This window comes from Rhododendron vialii, chromosome 5a (genome assembly GCF_030253575.1).
Source record: "Rhododendron vialii isolate Sample 1 chromosome 5a, ASM3025357v1".
Lineage (NCBI taxonomy): Eukaryota > Viridiplantae > Streptophyta > Magnoliopsida > Ericales > Ericaceae > Rhododendron > Rhododendron vialii.
Genome location: NC_080561.1, coordinates 11,469,793 through 11,488,034, shown reverse-complemented (window position 1 = coordinate 11,488,034; position 18,242 = coordinate 11,469,793). Strand labels below are relative to the sequence as shown.

General features: G+C 37.8%; 1 protein-coding gene across 6 annotated transcripts; it reads left to right on the top strand.

Annotated features, from left to right (window-relative positions):
- The first annotated feature begins 4,923 nt into the window (after positions 1-4,923).
- Positions 4,924-17,645, top strand: LOC131326568 (protein DWD HYPERSENSITIVE TO UV-B 1-like). 6 transcript variants are annotated; one of them, XM_058359396.1, is made up of 11 exons: positions 4,927-5,172; positions 6,363-6,429; positions 7,361-7,614; positions 8,123-8,687; positions 9,344-9,994; positions 11,169-11,609; positions 12,005-12,199; positions 15,560-15,616; positions 17,060-17,122; positions 17,227-17,313; positions 17,394-17,645. In XM_058359396.1, exons 1-10 carry the CDS (start codon positions 5,111-5,113, stop codon positions 17,308-17,310), a joined length of 2,439 nt encoding a protein of 812 aa, XP_058215379.1. In that variant the 5' UTR covers positions 4,927-5,110; the 3' UTR covers positions 17,311-17,313; positions 17,394-17,645. The 6 variants fall into 6 exon arrangements, with proteins under 6 accessions (XP_058215378.1, XP_058215379.1, XP_058215380.1 ...); XM_058359395.1 differs by having other exon boundaries at positions 4,924-5,172; positions 17,227-17,645; XM_058359397.1 differs by having other exon boundaries at positions 7,357-7,614; positions 17,227-17,645.
- The last annotated feature ends 597 nt before the right edge of the window (positions 17,646-18,242 follow it).

The following is an 18,242-nucleotide window of genomic DNA, read 5'->3' as shown; positions in this document are numbered from 1 at the left end:
TCATTCCTTGTTCCTATTAATTTTTGTAATATTTTCAAAGATTAATGAAATTTTTTTTGCCTTCCAAAAAAAAAAGAAAAGAAAAAGCGGAGGATAATTTTGGAAAATGGAGATAAAAATTGGTTTGAAAGATATAATAATAATGTCTCTTTAATAAGTTTATATTACGAAAAAAGAATACTTAAAAAGGGACAGAGAGAATATTTGACTTCCGATAACAGGACTATTGGTATTTTTTTTTTCTTTCCATGTAGGTAGGAGAAAAGTAATGGACCTAATACTGATTTTCTAAAAAATATAACCGGACTAGGGATTGCCGTAATTACTAGTAATCTCAGTTTCTTTCATATTCAAATTCGAAATTCACTGATACTTTCCCATAATCATAAACATCCAAACCAAAAATTCCCTTGATGAACAAAAAGATCGATTCACGGATTGGGGGACTGTGCTGTGCAGCTTCGGGCAGCACAGCGTGCTGCGCAGCTTCCGGCGAGGCTATTCCGGCATCAGTCTGATGATTGAGGATGTTCACCGCGTAGAGCTCGTCGAGTTCTACGTGTGCACCAAGAATCAGCTCGATCAAATATCTTTAAGTGCCTAATCGGAACATATATAACTTGAAAAAAAATGAATCCTAATGGATACGAAACACTGGATCAAAATCACTAAATCCATTTTTTTTCAAGTTATAGATGTTCCGATGAGGCATTTAACGATATTTGATCGAGCTGATTTTTGGTGCTCATGTAGAACTCAGCGAGCTCTACGCGGTGAACATCTTCGATCGTCGGACCGATGCTGGAAAAGCCTCGCCGGAGACTGCGCAACACGAAACTGCATAGCACAATCCCCCAGTCCTCGATTCACATAGCTGCTCATCCAACAAAAAAAACAAACACAATAGCCATTTTAATTCATGATCGTAGATTTTAAAGGTGTATGGGTTAGTCGAGTTTAGTGCAGAAAAGAGACCAACATAAAGTTGAGCTTTTGATTGAGTTTTTTTTTTATAGGCAAAAAGTTTATTGAAGAAAACTTGACAAATGGTTATTGGTTATGGTACATCAAGTCGGGAGAGAGAGGAGGGGGATTCAACTAAAATTTAGGTGGAAAAAAAATACGTAATGAGACAAAACCCAAAAACACCTAATGGGCCAAGCCCGAAACATAGCGTTGGTGATATTACAAAAACGTGAGGATATGAGTAGAGATGATTGCGATTATTGAGACCTTGTTTCACTTTCTTTTCCCCCTACAATTTATTGTCTTTAGTTAAATTTTTTCAACTAAATCAAAACACCTAATACATTCTCTGCATCCAAGGCCCAAAACAGTACAAAAAAGTTTTCCAACATGTAGTTTAGTGGAAACAATTTGACTATAAAGTAAGGACAAGAAATTGTCCACAACTTCCCGAGAGTAGATATTACTAAAAATGAAAGGGAGAGGGGGGATTTGTTAATGAAATGGATTATTGAAGTTTGAATGTGCTTGGTGTCTCAGTTGATCGAGCATCCTTTGCCCTATTCGTTTGGCCTGAGTTCATTTCCCACGCCGCCCTACTCATGTGATGACCTCCCCTCCCCTTAACGGAGGGAGGGGGACTGTTGTCCCCAAGGGGACAGCAGCATGCTGCTGCACCCCATTTTGGGGTCCACCTCGGTCTCGCTCCGATGATCTGAATCGTTCACTTTGTAGAGCTCGTCGAGTAGAACAATTATGCAAAAAATTAGCTTAATTGGATATCATTAAGTACCTGATCGGAACCTTTTTATCTTAAAAAGAATGGATCCGAAACACTGGATCAAATCCACTGTAACCCATGGACTGAGAGTTATATGGGCTCCGATAAGGTATTTAATGATATCCAATTAAGCTGATTTTTTGCATAGTTGTTCTACTCGACGAGCTCTACAAAGTGAACGATTCAGATTAACGGAGCGAGACTGGGATGGGCCCCAAAATTGGGGCAGCAGCCCCCCCGCATCCCCCCTAACAACTACAAACTCACTAAACCCGCTAAATGTATATCGCTGTGACCAAATTTGTTTTTTTCTTCTCTGAATTCTTACAACCTGAACAAAAAAATATGATTCAATGACCGGAGAAGATGCTCGGTTGGTAAAAAAAAAACGCTCTCTTTTTAATATAGATAAAAATGATACAAACCATAAAATAGGAAATCTACACAACATCAGACACTTTCATGGGTCACCCCTTTTACCCGAGACATGATTTTTTGTACCGAAATATGTGCCTCTGTATTAATAAATTTTTTGACTATTAAATTTAAAACAGAAAAAAAAAAACACACAAAATTCAACGCTCGAAAATCCCCTCGGCGGATGACAGAGGAGATCAGACCGCCTTTTACCCTTTTTGTGAAGTTGGGGCTGTCTAATCCAGCACATCAAGGGGACCGAAAAGGCCAGAGGGCACAATCAGTATTATCATAAAGTTGAAAAGTCATAAAAATATCTATAACTTTATACTCTCTTTTCCTTTTCTTTGAATTTTTACTTTATTTCTAAATTTGAAGCTGTTAGTATTTTTGGACTCTGGACCCTAGCATTTTGTGGAGTCAGATCCATTTCGCTATCATCTTCCCCACTCTACCCCATTGGAGCCACTGCAGCTTTCACGAGAAGGGCATAACTTGTGGAGTGCTCTTGCGGTCCTCCATTCCCTTTCTGGTGAAGAGAAAAGTCACCATGCTCAATCCAGCTACCACACCGGAATTTAGTTAGTTTGGCAAGTGTTGAGACCAATGACTGTGAAAATGATTGATAATGATTCAAGAACGAACGTGTACTGAGAGAGTCCCAAACAGTTGTACAATAGTAGTATTTCTCATGGTTTCTCTTACGGCAGCCGATTTGGCCATCTATTTCGGCTATAGACAGCTCAGATTTTATTCCGAAGAATGAAATGATTCGGATCAATAGTATCTCAGATAAAATCCGACGCCGAAATGAACGGCCGAATCGGCCGCCTTGCACCCCTGTAGTGCGGGCATCATCACCACAGGATTTCCAAATTCCATTTCTAGATCATTCCATAGAGATAGGGTTGGTGGAGAGGGTTTATTTCCGTTGACAATTATTATGGAGAGTAATGCAAAATGCTACAAAGCTAGACTATTAATATTGTTACAATAGTAAAATAAGACAAGAAAGAATTGAATTATTTTTTACCCAAAAAAAAAAAAGAATTGAATTATTGACACTAAAGTAGAAATTTAAAGTGTACAGTTGTTTTCGACCGGACCACCATTGTTTCGATAGGAGTAGGTTCGTAGACTTTGATTTTGTTCCTTTAATAATAGTAGTACTGTAATAATTTGTGACAGACTTTTAATGACCTTCTTTGGAGAGAAAAATAAAGATTAATTATACTGTAAAGTTCTTAAAGAATTTTAATTTTACGACGAAAGAGCGCAACGAAAATGTCTGTATTGACTCACATCGAGTTGTAAAATACGACTCCCCCAATAAGTTGTGGATCTCTGAATCTTGCAAAGAGGTAGTATAATATAAGGTAAAGTTGTTTTCAGATTCTATATATAAAGGCTAATGGAAAAAGCATTTTAATCTCATGGCAAAACTATAAATTTTTTTTTTGATTTCAAAGGGCCAAGTTGATGTATGTACTACAATTTGTGTACAGCTAATGCAATTTTTTTTAACAAATTTGGGGAACTGACCTACAAAAGGAAAAAGAGTAGTTGGTCTAGGCCAGAAGCCCAGTGATTTTGTTTCGGGAACTAAGCACTCAAATTTTTTTTTTCTATTTGAAATTATACAACAATATGCTTCTGTGTGAGAAAATGGATGAACACTAACAAAAACAGATAGTTTGGTAATTTTATTTAGGATAAAGACAAAAAAATAGAGTGCCAATGGCTAAATGTAGAGTACCAAAGTCACTTTAAGGATCCAATGCATTAATCCATATTAAATCAGTGGCGAACGCGAAATGCTACTGGTAACTGGGCCCTTGCACAACTATAAACATTCGAACATTTTATACTAGTTTTCCAAGTTAATTTAGGAAAATTTTATGAATTGGCCCCTAAAAGTCCCTTGATTGAATTTTTTTCTTAAAACTATAAAATTTCAAGTTATCAATCATTTTTAAATCATTTGTATGAACTTATATGGCGTGTACTAGCATATATACTATCTCGTCTCTTCCTTGGACCTCACAAGTAACAATATATAGTTGATCTTAGCCAAAAGGTCGAGAAAAGTAATATACACTTCTTCTATCCTAATTTATTTGTCTTTTTGGAGATTTTGTGCTACTTTTTAATTGATTATCTCTTGTAATCCATAACCTTTTAGGTGATTTTGAAAACGTTGTTAACAAAAATTAATTGAGATCTATTAAATAAGATTCATATTGCATATAAAAAATATTACCAATTAAAAATTATAACCAATTTTTATTCGGTTAGGATACAACGAGCGACTAAAAATTTGAAATCGAGGGAGTAGTTGACTTGTTATCCAAGTAACTATACATGTGGTTGGGGGCCTCTGTCAGTCGCAAATTCTGCATTTCCACAGGGTTAACAGGACCCATTTAGCCTACATTATGCTATAACGGTCCGGGTGAGTCTGGCCCACATAATATAACTCTTGTAAGCCCATATTCACTATAGCCCAAGAGCAATATAACTCTTGTAAGCCCATATTCACTATAGCCCAAGAGCACTATCACTGTTGTAAGCCCATATTCACTATAGCTCAAGAGCACTATCACTGTTGTAAGCCCATATTCACTATAGCTCAAGAGCATTATAACTCTTGTAAGCCCATATTCACTATGGTCTATAGCCCAAGAGGCAAGAGCCCAATTGCGAGCAGGAGGAGGAAGTGGGAGGGCCACGTGGTCGTCGGTCATAAAGCTCAATGAATTTCCGCCCAAATCGCAATCTGGTCTGGTAATTCCTGTGAATCGCTCGTGTAAAGATTCTCTCTCCTCCTGTTGTTGTTGTTGCAGATGCGTATAGGTACCTACACGGTACACGTGCTACGTGTGTACGTATGCGTTGGAGATGAGGGTTAACTGAGGAGAAACGGAAGGGAAAACCGCGAGCATTGCCATGGCCGATCGTGTTCCAGGTTCGAGTAGACAGTCATTGTCTCCACCTGGATTCGAGCAAAGGTAACAGCTCCTCATTGTCGTGTTTTCCGCGTTTTTTGACGAAATTGATAGGAATGATTACTGTGCGTTTGAGAGAGAGAGAGAGAGAGAGAGAGAGAGAGAGAGAGAGAGAGAGAGAGAGAGAGAGAGAGAGAGAGAGAGAGAGAGAGAGAGAGAGAGAGAGAGAGAGAGAGTTTGCGTAATTGTTATTGCCAATGTTCTAAAAATCGCTTAGTCCCTAGTCAGTGGAAAGGGGCGCCTTGCACCTAGGCGAACTAGTCAACCGCTTAGCAACTAGGCTGCCTAATCTCGGCGTTGGACCTTCGCCTAGCACCTAGGCGTGGGCTAGTCGGCTGACTTTTAGAACACTGCTTATTGTTAATATTGCTGTCAATTTGAAGTGGATAAGTTACAAAGCATAGACGGCAGTGGAAGAAAGAGGAAGGTTAAGATAAAGATAGAAAGATAGAGAAATTTGAAGTTTCAGACATATTCAACGAGCTGAAAATAAATCTTACTGGCGATGATGTTAATTTAAAGTGGATAAGTTACAAAACGTTGATCACTTTGGAACGAAACAGAAGATTCAGATAAAGAGAGAAAATTTGAAGTTCCAGACATATTCAAGGTGCTGAAAATATCTTGTATTCCCAATCTTCTTGTTAGTGGATAGGTTACAAAACATCTACCACAGTGGTAGGAAAAAGAAAATCAAGATAAAGAGAGACGAATTTGAAGTTTCAGATGTAGTAAATGGGCGGAAAATAATTCTTATTGCTAGTTTGATGAATTCTGCATGTGATCACATTGCGGTTTATTCCTAATGTTGTAGACAGAAAGAAACGAAGGAAAATTCTGAACATGTTATAGATATTTTTTTTTATAGCTGAGAAAGGGGTTTAGTAATTTTTATATCGGCGTTGACATCTTGAATAAATGAAAATAAAAAGGCTATCCAATGCACAAGGCTCCCGCTACTGTAGGTCTGGTAAGGGTTGGATGTATGCAGATTGCAGCCTAACCCTGCAAGCGGAAAGGCTGTTCCCGCCACTCAAGCTGTGACCGCTAGGTCACTTTTGGTAACCGTTCTGTTGCTCCCAGGATGCCCTTTTCTTGAATAGCGTATATAACCTCTCGTGTTTTTTTTTTCTAGATTGCTATTTTAAGTCAATGATTCCCCAAATAGCTTTAGTTTGTGGTCTTCATTCCAGGTACAATGACTGTTGTTGGAGGCATGGTGTGGTGCCTAATAAAGCTCTTTTGTCAGCTTTCTTCAAGGTTTGTGACTGTAACATCTTTCTTTGTCTTCCTCAACCATTTCTTGGCAATATTCTTTTGCATTACTATACTTTCTTCCCAATTCTAATTTGTAGTTTTTGCGTTGAATTGAGATTGAATTAGTCTTGTCTGGAAAAGTTTGGGTGTATATTAGTCCTTAGTCCAGGAGTGATTTTACTGCAAAAGTAAAATTGGCATTTCATAGCTCATTGCGCCTTTGCAACCAAAAGAAAGAGGTCTTTTGATTTTTCTGATGTTCCGAAATAAAAGGGAAGGATTTCCATTAGAGGACTAAGCAGTAAGAGCGTGGTTATGTGGATAAGTGTGCATTGGGTCCCTGGTGATTCACATTGTTGTGCTTCTGGCAATTAATGGTCCTCTTGTCTCATCATCGTTCGCTGCTACTACTGATGATTGTTAGTTTTTTATTAATTTGGTTGTTCTTGTTGGTCTTGGTCACCTAGAGAAGTTCATGAAAACGGCTTACGAAGAAACAATAAAATAGAAATAAAAGACGTTAGGATGGAATTTCGAAGGTTTGTACAGCATTTTCCCCTTTTGAAATTGGTCAATTTTGTTTAGTTAGAACTTAGAATTGGAAGTCATAGATGAAATTAAAACAGTCAATACAACAGTTTCTTGAATCCTATTCTAATTGTAGATACCTGTGGTCAGCAGTAGTGTGTGTGGAAAATTTCAGTGATCAATCAAATGGTCCACTCTCTCTCAAATCTGTCCTGGTACTTGCATCCAACAAACAAGTTATTCCTGAGCGTTAACTTTCTCTGTGTGTGCGCGCATACTTTGGAAGTTTTGGTTCTGGTCTTTCTGGATATCGTAAAAACTACAACAGTTCTCTTATTTATTTGTTTTTCTATAGCATCAGTATCACTATGTTTAGTTTCCTAACATAAGCTGTTTTCTTAGTCAGGCTGAAGCTAAGAAAGTCGGCCGCCAGCTTTGCAGCCTTGTGGTTTTCTTGGATGACTTGAAAGATGCTGATTTCCTTCCACTTCTCGATATGTTTATGGAAATCGGCACTTCTGATATTGATGCAGTTGATATATTTCATTATTCGTCCTGTGACTTGAATGGAGAATATGTTTTGTTGTTGTTGCGAGCTATCAATCAAAAACTTAGAGTTGTCAATATCAGGGATGCATCCTTTGGGAAGGAATTTTTGCGGTATGTGGTGGTGCTTAAGTGGACATTCATTGCTTTATAACATTTCAATACTATATTAAAGAAAGTTAACTGGAGTTGTTATCTGCATTATTGTTGTGGGGATAATATTTTTACTTACCAAAAAATTACATTATTGTCACTCATTTGGTGGTTATTACTGAACTGAAAATTATGGATTTCTTATTGAGATATTCCACAGAGAATGAAATAGAATGATTAATATGCTGGTGTCCAAAGTGAAAAAACCTTTTTTACTTTTGCTATTCTAAGTTTCTAATGACTCTCAGTTTCCAGGTCATGGAATAGTTAACCAGTTGGCATCTTGCAAGTGCGTAGAGGTTCTGATGTGTTAGTTTCTTTGTGGAGCACTTTACAGTTACTTTGCAGGCTTAGGGTTTTATTCTGTTCTAGAATTTGGTAGTCTGCATTTTAAGGCATCTTACATTTCTTAGATCATGGTTCTATGTACTAGTGTGATGATCACTAATTGTTTTTCCATCATCTTTAGGGATCTTTCTCAAAGAGGTTTGACATGCCAAGTGTTAAACTTGAGGCCCTCCCATTTCCGGAAGCTCAATATGGTTGGGAAGTTCATTCATTTACGCTCCCTTAACCTCGATTTCAGCAGCTCGCTGACAAGTTTGCGGAAGGATTGTTTTACTTGTATGCCAAATCTGAACTGCCTTTCATTATGTGAGACAAGAATCGCAAATCTCTGGACAACTAGTTCTGCACTGTTGAAGCTTCCTTCTTTGGTGGAACTCCGCTTTCAGAAATGCTTGTGTTGTGATGACACAGGGCCTTGTCCTGGTTCAACTGGTGGGAAGAGTATTGATTCAGTTCAGATGGACAGTGAAATTCGTGTTGGAGCACCATCCTCTTTTGATGAAGATTATTATCACTATCTAAACTCGGAAGAGGCTGATTTGTTCGATGAAGTTGAAAGCGGTTATGAGGATACATCAGATGATAGTGAAGTGGATTTTACAAATCACCCAAGGGAAACTAGCATGTTGGGTGCATATTCTGATGTCATTCCTCAGTGGAATGGGTTGGTTGATTTGCAAACTGAGGTAAACATATGTAATCATACATTTGGTTCGTAATGATTTGACATGAAAACGTTGAATGCCGCCACAAATTGTACCCCTTTTGTAAAGCTGGGTAGTGGGTACAAAAGGGGTACAACATTCATTGAAACAGATTTATGTTGTAGCATGTGGAAGATTATTTATTGGATTCGAGAATGGTTATGTTTCTTGAACTCATCTATTTTTTTGGCATTGATTCTTTGTTGGACGTTTTCCTGCATTACTTACTCTGTTCTAAAGAAACTATGTCTTCACATGTGTGCTTGTGGTGTCCAACAACCTCCTTCTCCTGTGTAGGATTTTTGGATAGCTTGATATACGTTGTTGGCCTCATTTCCTAACAACTTAGCTTTTGTTATAATTGGTGATTTATTATGGCATCAGAATTTTAGGTTCTACAAGGTTTTGGATTCAAGTCTATCCAGTCTTCTTTTCCTTCTCTATTTGCATCCTGCTTCTCTCTATGCACGGATGTTTGCATCTACACGTGCAAGAAAGGTTGCACCTGAGAGAGGATGTTGGCAAGCAGATAGGCATTGTTAGGTCTATTTCGTAATGCTTTGGGGGCAATTGGTGATTTAATAGTTCTCAATAGTGCTTAGTACTTGGTAATGCAACTTCTGGATTTGTCATGGCAGATCTCTTTTGGGACGTTGGCAATGCAAGATGAGGATGGGTCCTCCCCAAAGTCCTCCAACTCTAGACACACCACATCTACAGTGCCAAAGAAGTATATTGCGTGTCATCCTTCACCAATATGCTATGAGAAACATTACAGAGAGTACATGGTAGCTTCACTACCCAGTTTGAAAGTTCTCGATAACTTGTCCATTGAAAAAACTGATAAAGAGAGAGCCAATGGTATCTTTTCACAACACTTTGAGTACCTTCCATACAGGAGGAAGAATAAGGAGAGTGTTGTTAGTATCTTGCATAAGCGTGAAATTAGAGCTAGCTGTTCAAACTCACAAAATTGGAGGCGGAAGCCATTGTATGTTTCGGCAAAGTCTCAATGTTTCTTTTCCAGGTCACTTTCCGCTGCAAAAGTTGGTTCTTCTGCTTGGCCTCTCTTGCATCCGCTTTCTATTTCAGGAGATGAAAGCAGAAGTTTCCGTCCACGGCAATTTGAATACCATCCTTCTGACTCGAGTCTTATGGCTTTTGGTACTTTGGATGGGGAAGTAGTTGTCATCAATCATGAAAATGGAAAAATTGTTAGTTACATCCCATCACTGAGAGGAATGAATAGTGTGCTGGGACTATGCTGGCTCAAAAAGTATCCATCCAAGGTATGGTATCTTTCAAACTGTATCCAATCAACGGAAGTTAAACTTGTATTGGTTCGCCACCACATTGCATAAGATTGATTGATAAATGGTCATGGGTTTGGATTCCGAAACCTTAGTTGCTTTTCTCAATTGGTAATCTCTACTTACTCTTCCGTGATAATTTAATTCTTTGTTATTTGTTTTTCCCATTGCTAGTTTAATTTTTAGTTTAGAGAAAAAATCACAAATTTGTTAACCTAAGTTCAATTAGTACGTTTTTCCTATAAAAAGCACAAGTCCCTATGGGTTCGACTTCGCTCTTCAATAACCCAAGTTTAATTATTTGTTAGTGTAGTTTTCCCTTTTCCCCTAATTCTTCTGTCCATCAAAATAATGCAAATACACATTTGGCACGTATGAAACAATCATCTTATGTCTCGAGTGCAGGGTTATTTAAAGCATCACATGATAGGTTCAAGAATGTGATAGCTTGGTTTCCACGCACATGCACACACACAATCTGTAAACCCCAGCTGAATTATGTTCCACGGGAAAATAGCTTGTTCATTTTGATCTTTTCTCAAAGGTAGCATAAACGCAAAAACTGAGATAAAATTTGTGAGGTCCAATCAACATGCACATTGCTGAGGATATGGAAGATAGCTACTGGTGAGAGGCTACTTGAGTTAATTTTCTCGGCTGGTATCATGTTCATCTAGGTCTTAATCAATTCCAGCTAAGGTCCCCAGTGCCAACACAGTTTGTGCCGCTTTTTGGCGGCTTCTAATAGGAATATGAACCTTGTGGAAGAAAAGTCTACCAGTTACCTCTAGAGACTTTTCAGTTGGAATCAATAAGCAGGGCTGTCTTAATGGAACTTGATGTAATGGAAAAATGGTTGGGCCAATGATTTTGTTAGAAAAAGAAACTTGCAAAATAGAGGGAAATCCCATCACTTAAGGGAGTGATTGGCATAACAAATGTTTCAGTACCAATGCAGTTAGTCTTATGCCTTTATATTCCTGACATGAACTTAAGATCAAAATTCCCCTCTGAAGACGGATTTTTTGTGGATATTCAAATTTGTTAATTCATGATAGAATCAGATTAATACAACGACATCCGTACTTGCCTTGCTGTTGTTGACTTCAAGTTTCATTTTGTATACTTTATCTTTTCTGTTGATCAATTGCAGCTCATTGCTGGTTCGGACAATGGTTCGCTAAAATTGTGCGACATCAAGCCTATTTCTTCAAGAAACAAGGGAACCAATTCCAGTGCCCATTCTGTTACCTTTGATGAGTTTGATCAGTTGACATCTGTTCATGTAAACTCAACGGATGAATGGTTTCTCGCAAGTGGGTACTCGAAAAACGTTGCTTTGTATGACATTGGCTGTGGAAGACGCTTGCAAGTGTTCGTTGACATGCACCGAGAGCACATTAATGTTGTTAAGTTTGCAAACCATTCTCCTTCCATTTTTGCTACGTCATCCTTCGATCAGGATGTTAAGATGTGGGATCTGAGACAAAAACCAATTTTCCCTTGCTATACGGCTGCAAGCTCGCGAGGAAATGTGATGGTATGCTTTTCCCCTGATGACCACTATCTTCTTGTGTCAGCCGTTGACAATGAGGTAATTTTAAGAGAACTGAGAATCAACTGCATGAGTTTACATTGTTCGCATCTAATCCTCATATACCAATCACGATGACCCCGTTGATGGGATAATTGGATATAGTAGCTTGCATCTTTTTTCTCTGTCTTTATCACCACTTGTTATTTTCCCCCATTCTTTCGTTCTCTGTTTCTTTTCTTTTTTTAGCATCAATTGTCATTTCTATGTATGCTTTTTGAATTTGAATCTCCAGTGGAAATCATTTACTCTTCAGGGTTAGAAAATGATTTTTTTTTATTGGATTGAATGTGCTAAGCTCGATGGACACTTGGGATATTTAGCACAAGTGTAACCATGATGTGTTGCCTCATGCCGTCAATTATTATTATTTATTAACTTCCAGTTGTTATCAGGTTAAACAACTTTTGGCTGCTGATGGGAGGCTTCATCTGGACTTTAACATAGTTTCAACAGGAAGCTCACAAAATTACACTCGTTCTTATTACATGAATGGAAGAGACTATGTCATCAGTGGAAGCTGTGATGAAAATGTAGTACGTGTTTGTTGTGCTCAAACTGGAAGACGCCTGAGGGATTTATCATTGGAGGTAAATCTTCTTGTTCCTCTTGAGTTGCACGTCCATGTGTAACTGTGCTATTGGATGATGAATGAAAGATCATCTCATGTCTCTATTAAGTTACCAATTGTCCCAAAAGAGCTGTTGGGAAATGGGTTCAACAATTTATATCAAGCTATCTGACACCCTCCCTCACGTGCAATCCATCTTGGGCTTGGAGATACAAACATTCATACATATAATAAAAGAATGCAAAGGGGAGAAGTATGATGCAAACGGGAATAAATGTAGGCAAAGAGGCTTGACTCAAGACCTATCACAACCTAAGTTCCCATACCATGTTAAGTTACCAATTGTCCCAAAAGTTTAAATTGTTAGGAAAATGCACCCAACAATGTATACAGTCTAAACATGGCTGCATATATTGCATGCTTAAATGCACAAATGAAAAAAATCTCCTCCTTTTGTTTTCCAAAGTGAATAAAAAAGGTGTTTCTTTCAAACTTCGTATGGTAATTTCATTTGGTTGTGGAACATCAAAATATCCCTGCTCTGCCATCTTTTGTTTTATTGTTTACCACTTTTTAGTGTGGCATGATATGGAAAATATGATGTCTTGTAATAGACATCCAAATAGCACTGGAATACAAGAAAGATGTTCCATTTATGTTCCCACAAGTTGAAAAGGGATTCCATGAGCATTTGGGTTGCCAAATTTAATTAGGTGGTTAACTTTTTGTGGTTTTATATTGCTTGTAAGCATAGGAAGAAATGAAAATTGTATCACAATTTGTCTCTATTATTTAGCTTTCATATTGTGGCTCTTTTCGTGCTCTAGGCATTGTGGAGTGCATGGTTGGGTATTTCAAAAACAAAACAAAGCAAATGGAGCAGTTGTGTCTAGATGTTGCATGTCATAAATTTGATGTACTTAGTGGTAGTTCCTTGCAGAGTCCTGCAAAACATGGGTAAAAGAAGAGATTGTTGGAATTAGCAGAAATTGGATAGTGAAAATGAGTTAAGCTACACCATACTGTTGAATAATGAGATTTCTTTAAAGCAGGTATTTTTTAGTGAAGTGAACCATCTAATTAGTGTGGTGTCCGGTGCCATGTCATGGAAGTATTTGTGCAGTGTGAAAAGTTTAGTCTGGACAGCTAGCTTATAGTTATTGGGAATTGCAAAGGCTATCGTGGTTTAGTTACTAGAACTTTTTTGTAGATGGCTAGAGGTGAAAGTATCTGCAAATGCTGTTGTGGTGCAGTATCAAATGAAAGTGATGTGCAGTTCCTATAACTATTTTATGGCTTATGTAAGTTGCATTATGACCTTTGTGACTTTTATCCATACAAATGGTCTTAGTGCGCTATGCATTCTGTAGTGTAATAATCGTTGCTCTTTTCAAGCATCAACTTTAGACTCCTCTTGCCAAGCAATCCTTCTGTCTCATTGCTTCTTTAATCCTTGGAATGTCGCCATTTAGAGAAACCATGTTTCTCAGCCAGAGCTCCTAACGACAAGTGTCTCAAACTTTCTCCATTTTAATTCAATGCTCAATTGTTTTCTGGGGAACCCTTCTAATAAGTACAATATGTGGAACAAGGATAACTGCCTAGTATAGTACCATACGGTAAAGTATATTTCCAGGCTTCCAGCAGTGAGGGCCTAAAACATACAACAATGCAGGAAGCTCAGAAATGGGAGCTCAAGTGATGACCATGAACAAGAGCTCTAATGGAGTAACATTCAGTTTGCTTGCTCTGCGCTCTAGGACGAGTTTCCCATAATATTTAAGAAGGAAAAAAAAATGGGGAAGAAACTCTTACTAAAAGAGGGACAAGGGGCACTCTTGCAATGCTTTCTGTACGTGATCTTAACTACCATTGCTGAGTTCATTCAAAAGATGGAACCCAGATATGAGAAAAGCAACCTTCAAGGTCTTAAGAAACTATGTGGCCATGCAATCTGTGGATTATCCACCTTCTTATGACCTCCACCTAAGAAGCACGGACAAGGACACGGTATATAGACATGACATGGGCACTTCATTTCGTAAAAAAGCTAGGACACGGACACATTGGCAACACGTCGATTTCAAATTAAGATTAATACTATGATGATACAAATCCACGGTCCCTGTATAAGTTTTCATGAACTATGCATCTATGGAGGTATAGGAATTACATAGTGTAACTTCCTAATGTGTCCTTAGCATGTCCCAAGAGTATCCCAACGTGTCCTAGAGAATCCTCAATGTGTCCGAGTAAAAGATATAGAATATATACATTAGACATATTTAGGCATGTCTAACACGTGTCCGGAGAGTGTCATGTTGGGTCCGTGACCGACACGTGTCGGACACGGATGTGTGAGGCTGGTAAACGTGTCTGTGCTTCTCAGATCACCACATATTCTATGAGGACATTAATCTACCAAGAGACTATGTCATCTTGCTATTAAAATGGATGAACAATCTAAATAGTTAATCAAGGTTGATATTCATGAGAAAAAAGAATCTCAAATGTTTATCAATTTTGCGTGTTTGGGCCTTGATTCCGCTTTGTTTGATGTGGGTTTTATGGCGGGAAGGAAACTTGAGATGTTTTGAAGGGGTCGAAAAGCCTTTGTTTAGAATTAATTTTTTTTTGGTTCTATTGCCCAATTTTTAGAATGGTTTGAGCTTCTTAGGAGAGTGTATAGGGCCTTTTTGTCTTGTGGCCTTTCTTGTATACGGGCAGCATTCCCTTTATGCCTTTCTGTTAATAAATTACTTGCTCACAAAAAAAAAAAAAAAAAATTGCTGAAGGACTACATCTGGAAGTATGAAGATGGGTAAATCATTGTGGAACTGAAGACATGAATTCCCTTGGAAATTGCTAGCTACTTTATAGGTTTTCATCGGAAATGCAGGATAAGGGATCCTGCTAAAAAAAGGGAGTGCAAAAGGGTGGATGCGAGCAGTGGCACCTAAATGTATGTGGCTATTTTATTAATATTTCTCTGCAGAGCCCATTGAGTTTCCTTTCTCTAAGGTTCTTGGGATCTCCTTATTTTCCTTGCACGTGCGTTCCAATGAACAAACGTGCGCTCATGAGAGAGAGAGAGAGAGAGAGAGAGAGAGAGAGAGAGGTGCTGATATTAACAAGGAAAGTCATTTGCATGGAGTATATGTTATTAAAATGGTGGGATATCAGAGAGAGAGAGAGAGAGGTGCTGATATTAATAAGGAAATTCATTTGCATGGAGTATATGTTATTAAAATGGTGGGATATCAGATTAGTTGTTGATTCTAGATGTTACTTTGCTCCCATATATTGTGTAATATTGATCTGTTGTCCAAATCATTACCATTTCTGCAGTTACAAAGATTGTATTTTTGCTGTTATGCAGGGTAAAGGGGCAGAGGCTTCGATGTTTGTGCAGTCTTTGAGGGGTGATCCTTTCAGGGTGAGTTCTGTACTTTGTTAGGCTCTCTGGTTTTTCTTTTCTTCAAATTTTAAAGCGATATAGTGAAAGGAAGTCCAGTTCATCCCATGATTTGCATATTTAGAGGAGGAAATTGCCGGACATAGTTTTATTTCTTTTTTCTTGTGCTTCTTCTTTTTACCTTACCTTCCGCTCCTTCTCCCACCCAATTTCATCTAGTACTTCTTGCAAGAAGTGGTTGCTGCTCTATTTCCTCATTTCCATTTACTGCCAATCCTTGCACCAGTAGTAGGTGCTACAGATTTGAGAATGATGGGATTTTCACAAACCATTCCATGGATTTACTTATTGAAGCACAAAAACTTTGTTGCTTGTATTTATACTGGTTGGTGATTACTCTGCTCTGATCAAAGGCCATTTTTGTCTCTCGTTAATGGTTTTTCCGAATAAGATGTTTTGTATGAGAGTTCTACCTCCTTGCGTTTGACTCAAGATATTGCTCCTCTTGGAAGTGTCAACATCCAAAATGGTGATGGTTAATACAAATGGTTGTCTTGAACATAGTCAAAACTTAATGTGATTTTCCAAGGAACTAGCCTCGTTTCATGGTTCATACTTCATAGGTAATTTTCTCCTAGTTGATGATGTTGGTGATATATATTACGTTTAAAGATGTATTATTCAGCTTTTGTTTCATACCATTTTCTGCAACTTTTACCTCTTTTTTGTCCACAGAACACTAAGCCTTCATCAGCCACAACTGGGGATTATATAAAATTGGCTTATTGCCTATCGTAGAACTTAAAAGTGTCTTTTCACGATTCGTTGTTTTTCTACTCCACGGATGTTTGATTTTTTATATACTTGAAACTTGACCTGTCTTTTTCTATTTTCTTTACCTTTTTATATTTGGATATTGGGTCTCTTTAGGGCATTGAAATGGTATCTGGTACAGTTCATCCATTTTTGGGCATTCTTTTGATTAGTTTATTTGCGATTACTTACAGAGGATTCTAGGTGTAGGTCTCTCTACTAGGTTATTAAGGAGGAAGATGACCAGAAAAGACTGTAGTCTAGGTTTTTCCTTAAATGCATATGTGCACACTTGTAGCTATCGAAGAATAGTAAATAATGAACCTGTATAAATATGCGGACGTGCATGATGGGTATGCGAAGATAAAATAGCCGAACTGCTCCTTTGGTTTAGATTATTTCGGCTTAGATGATATAAGAACAGCCACTTAATTATTTTTCTAATTTCAAACTACTGTTGGGTTAACTTTAATGTTGTCTTGAAAGTGGATAACCACTTACCACAAAAATGAAGAGACAATTTCCCAGGAGTGTATTTTCAGTTTCATTGATAAACCAAATGTCTATATGCATCTTAGAGCTTTATATGCCAAGAAATTCCTTCTTTTCTTGATCTTTAGTGATTATTTGCTTCCTATTTTTTATACCCAGGACTTTAATATGAGTATTTTAGCAGCCTATATACGTCCCAGTTCAAACTCCGAAATTGTTAAGGTAATTCTTTGCCTTCGCCTTTTTTTGTTTGCCCTCTTCTTTGTGGAGTTGATTTTTCAATCTTCTTTTGAATCTTTCAACTAGCTGAAGTTTGAAATATGCAGGTGAATTTGCTTGCGTCAAGCGACTATGCCAAAGAAGACTCTGATGGCCTGCATTCTCGCCTGTCCTGCAGCATGGGAGGTTGATAGGTATGCACACAACTCCAAAATGTACATAAATTGTTGTTGCATATTCTATAATTTTCTTTCTCATGGTTAGTGGTAAATAGTTTTGCTGGGTATCCTGGGGTCTAGATATCGAAGAAATGTATTGTATACTTTAGTGTTGTTTCCTTCTATTTATCAGCCGAGTACTGTAATAATGGCCATGAATTTATGTTCTGTATTATGTATTTTGTATGCTGTATGTAAATAATAAACTTACTTTTTCCCGAAAAGCGTCTCTTTAACAAATGATCACTGGAGATGTGTAAGTATTTTGCCCAGCATATCATATATAATGTCCAAGAGTTGAGAAGGAATCAAGCCGACAGTTAGAGTTGAATCTCTCAGCATTACTGTGTTTATAGTTTATGGGCTTTTCCAAGCTCTGAATTTCTTATTACATTATCTTGCTTTAATGCACTGTGTGATACTATGTTTCTCGAAAGTTTAATTACCTCTCTCAAACCATTTGCTACATCTTGTGTTCATTTGTGGCTGCCTTTACATCCCCACATTCGGTAAAGAGTTGTATATACTGAATGTGTTTTCCTACATTTCAAGTGGAGAATTGCTCTCCAGGTTGTCAGAGATATATAGAACCAAACTCTGATTGCATCATACTTAATGAAACTGGATTATGGTGACCAAATTTGCGTACCATTCAGACGAACCAAGATTGTTTGTGGTATCAAAATTGGTACCAACGGTTGAACACCACATGATCCGTCACAAATGTATTGGTTATGCATATGAATGTGGAGCTAACGCATCTGATGGTACTTGAGGTGGGGATAACATTTCTCTTGTGCATATCTGCAGATTTTTGGAGATCTAAATCAGTACCTAAATTTGTTCACCGAGACATTACTGGTTGCAAAATCTTCACATTGTGAGATTGTGACATGGGATATTAT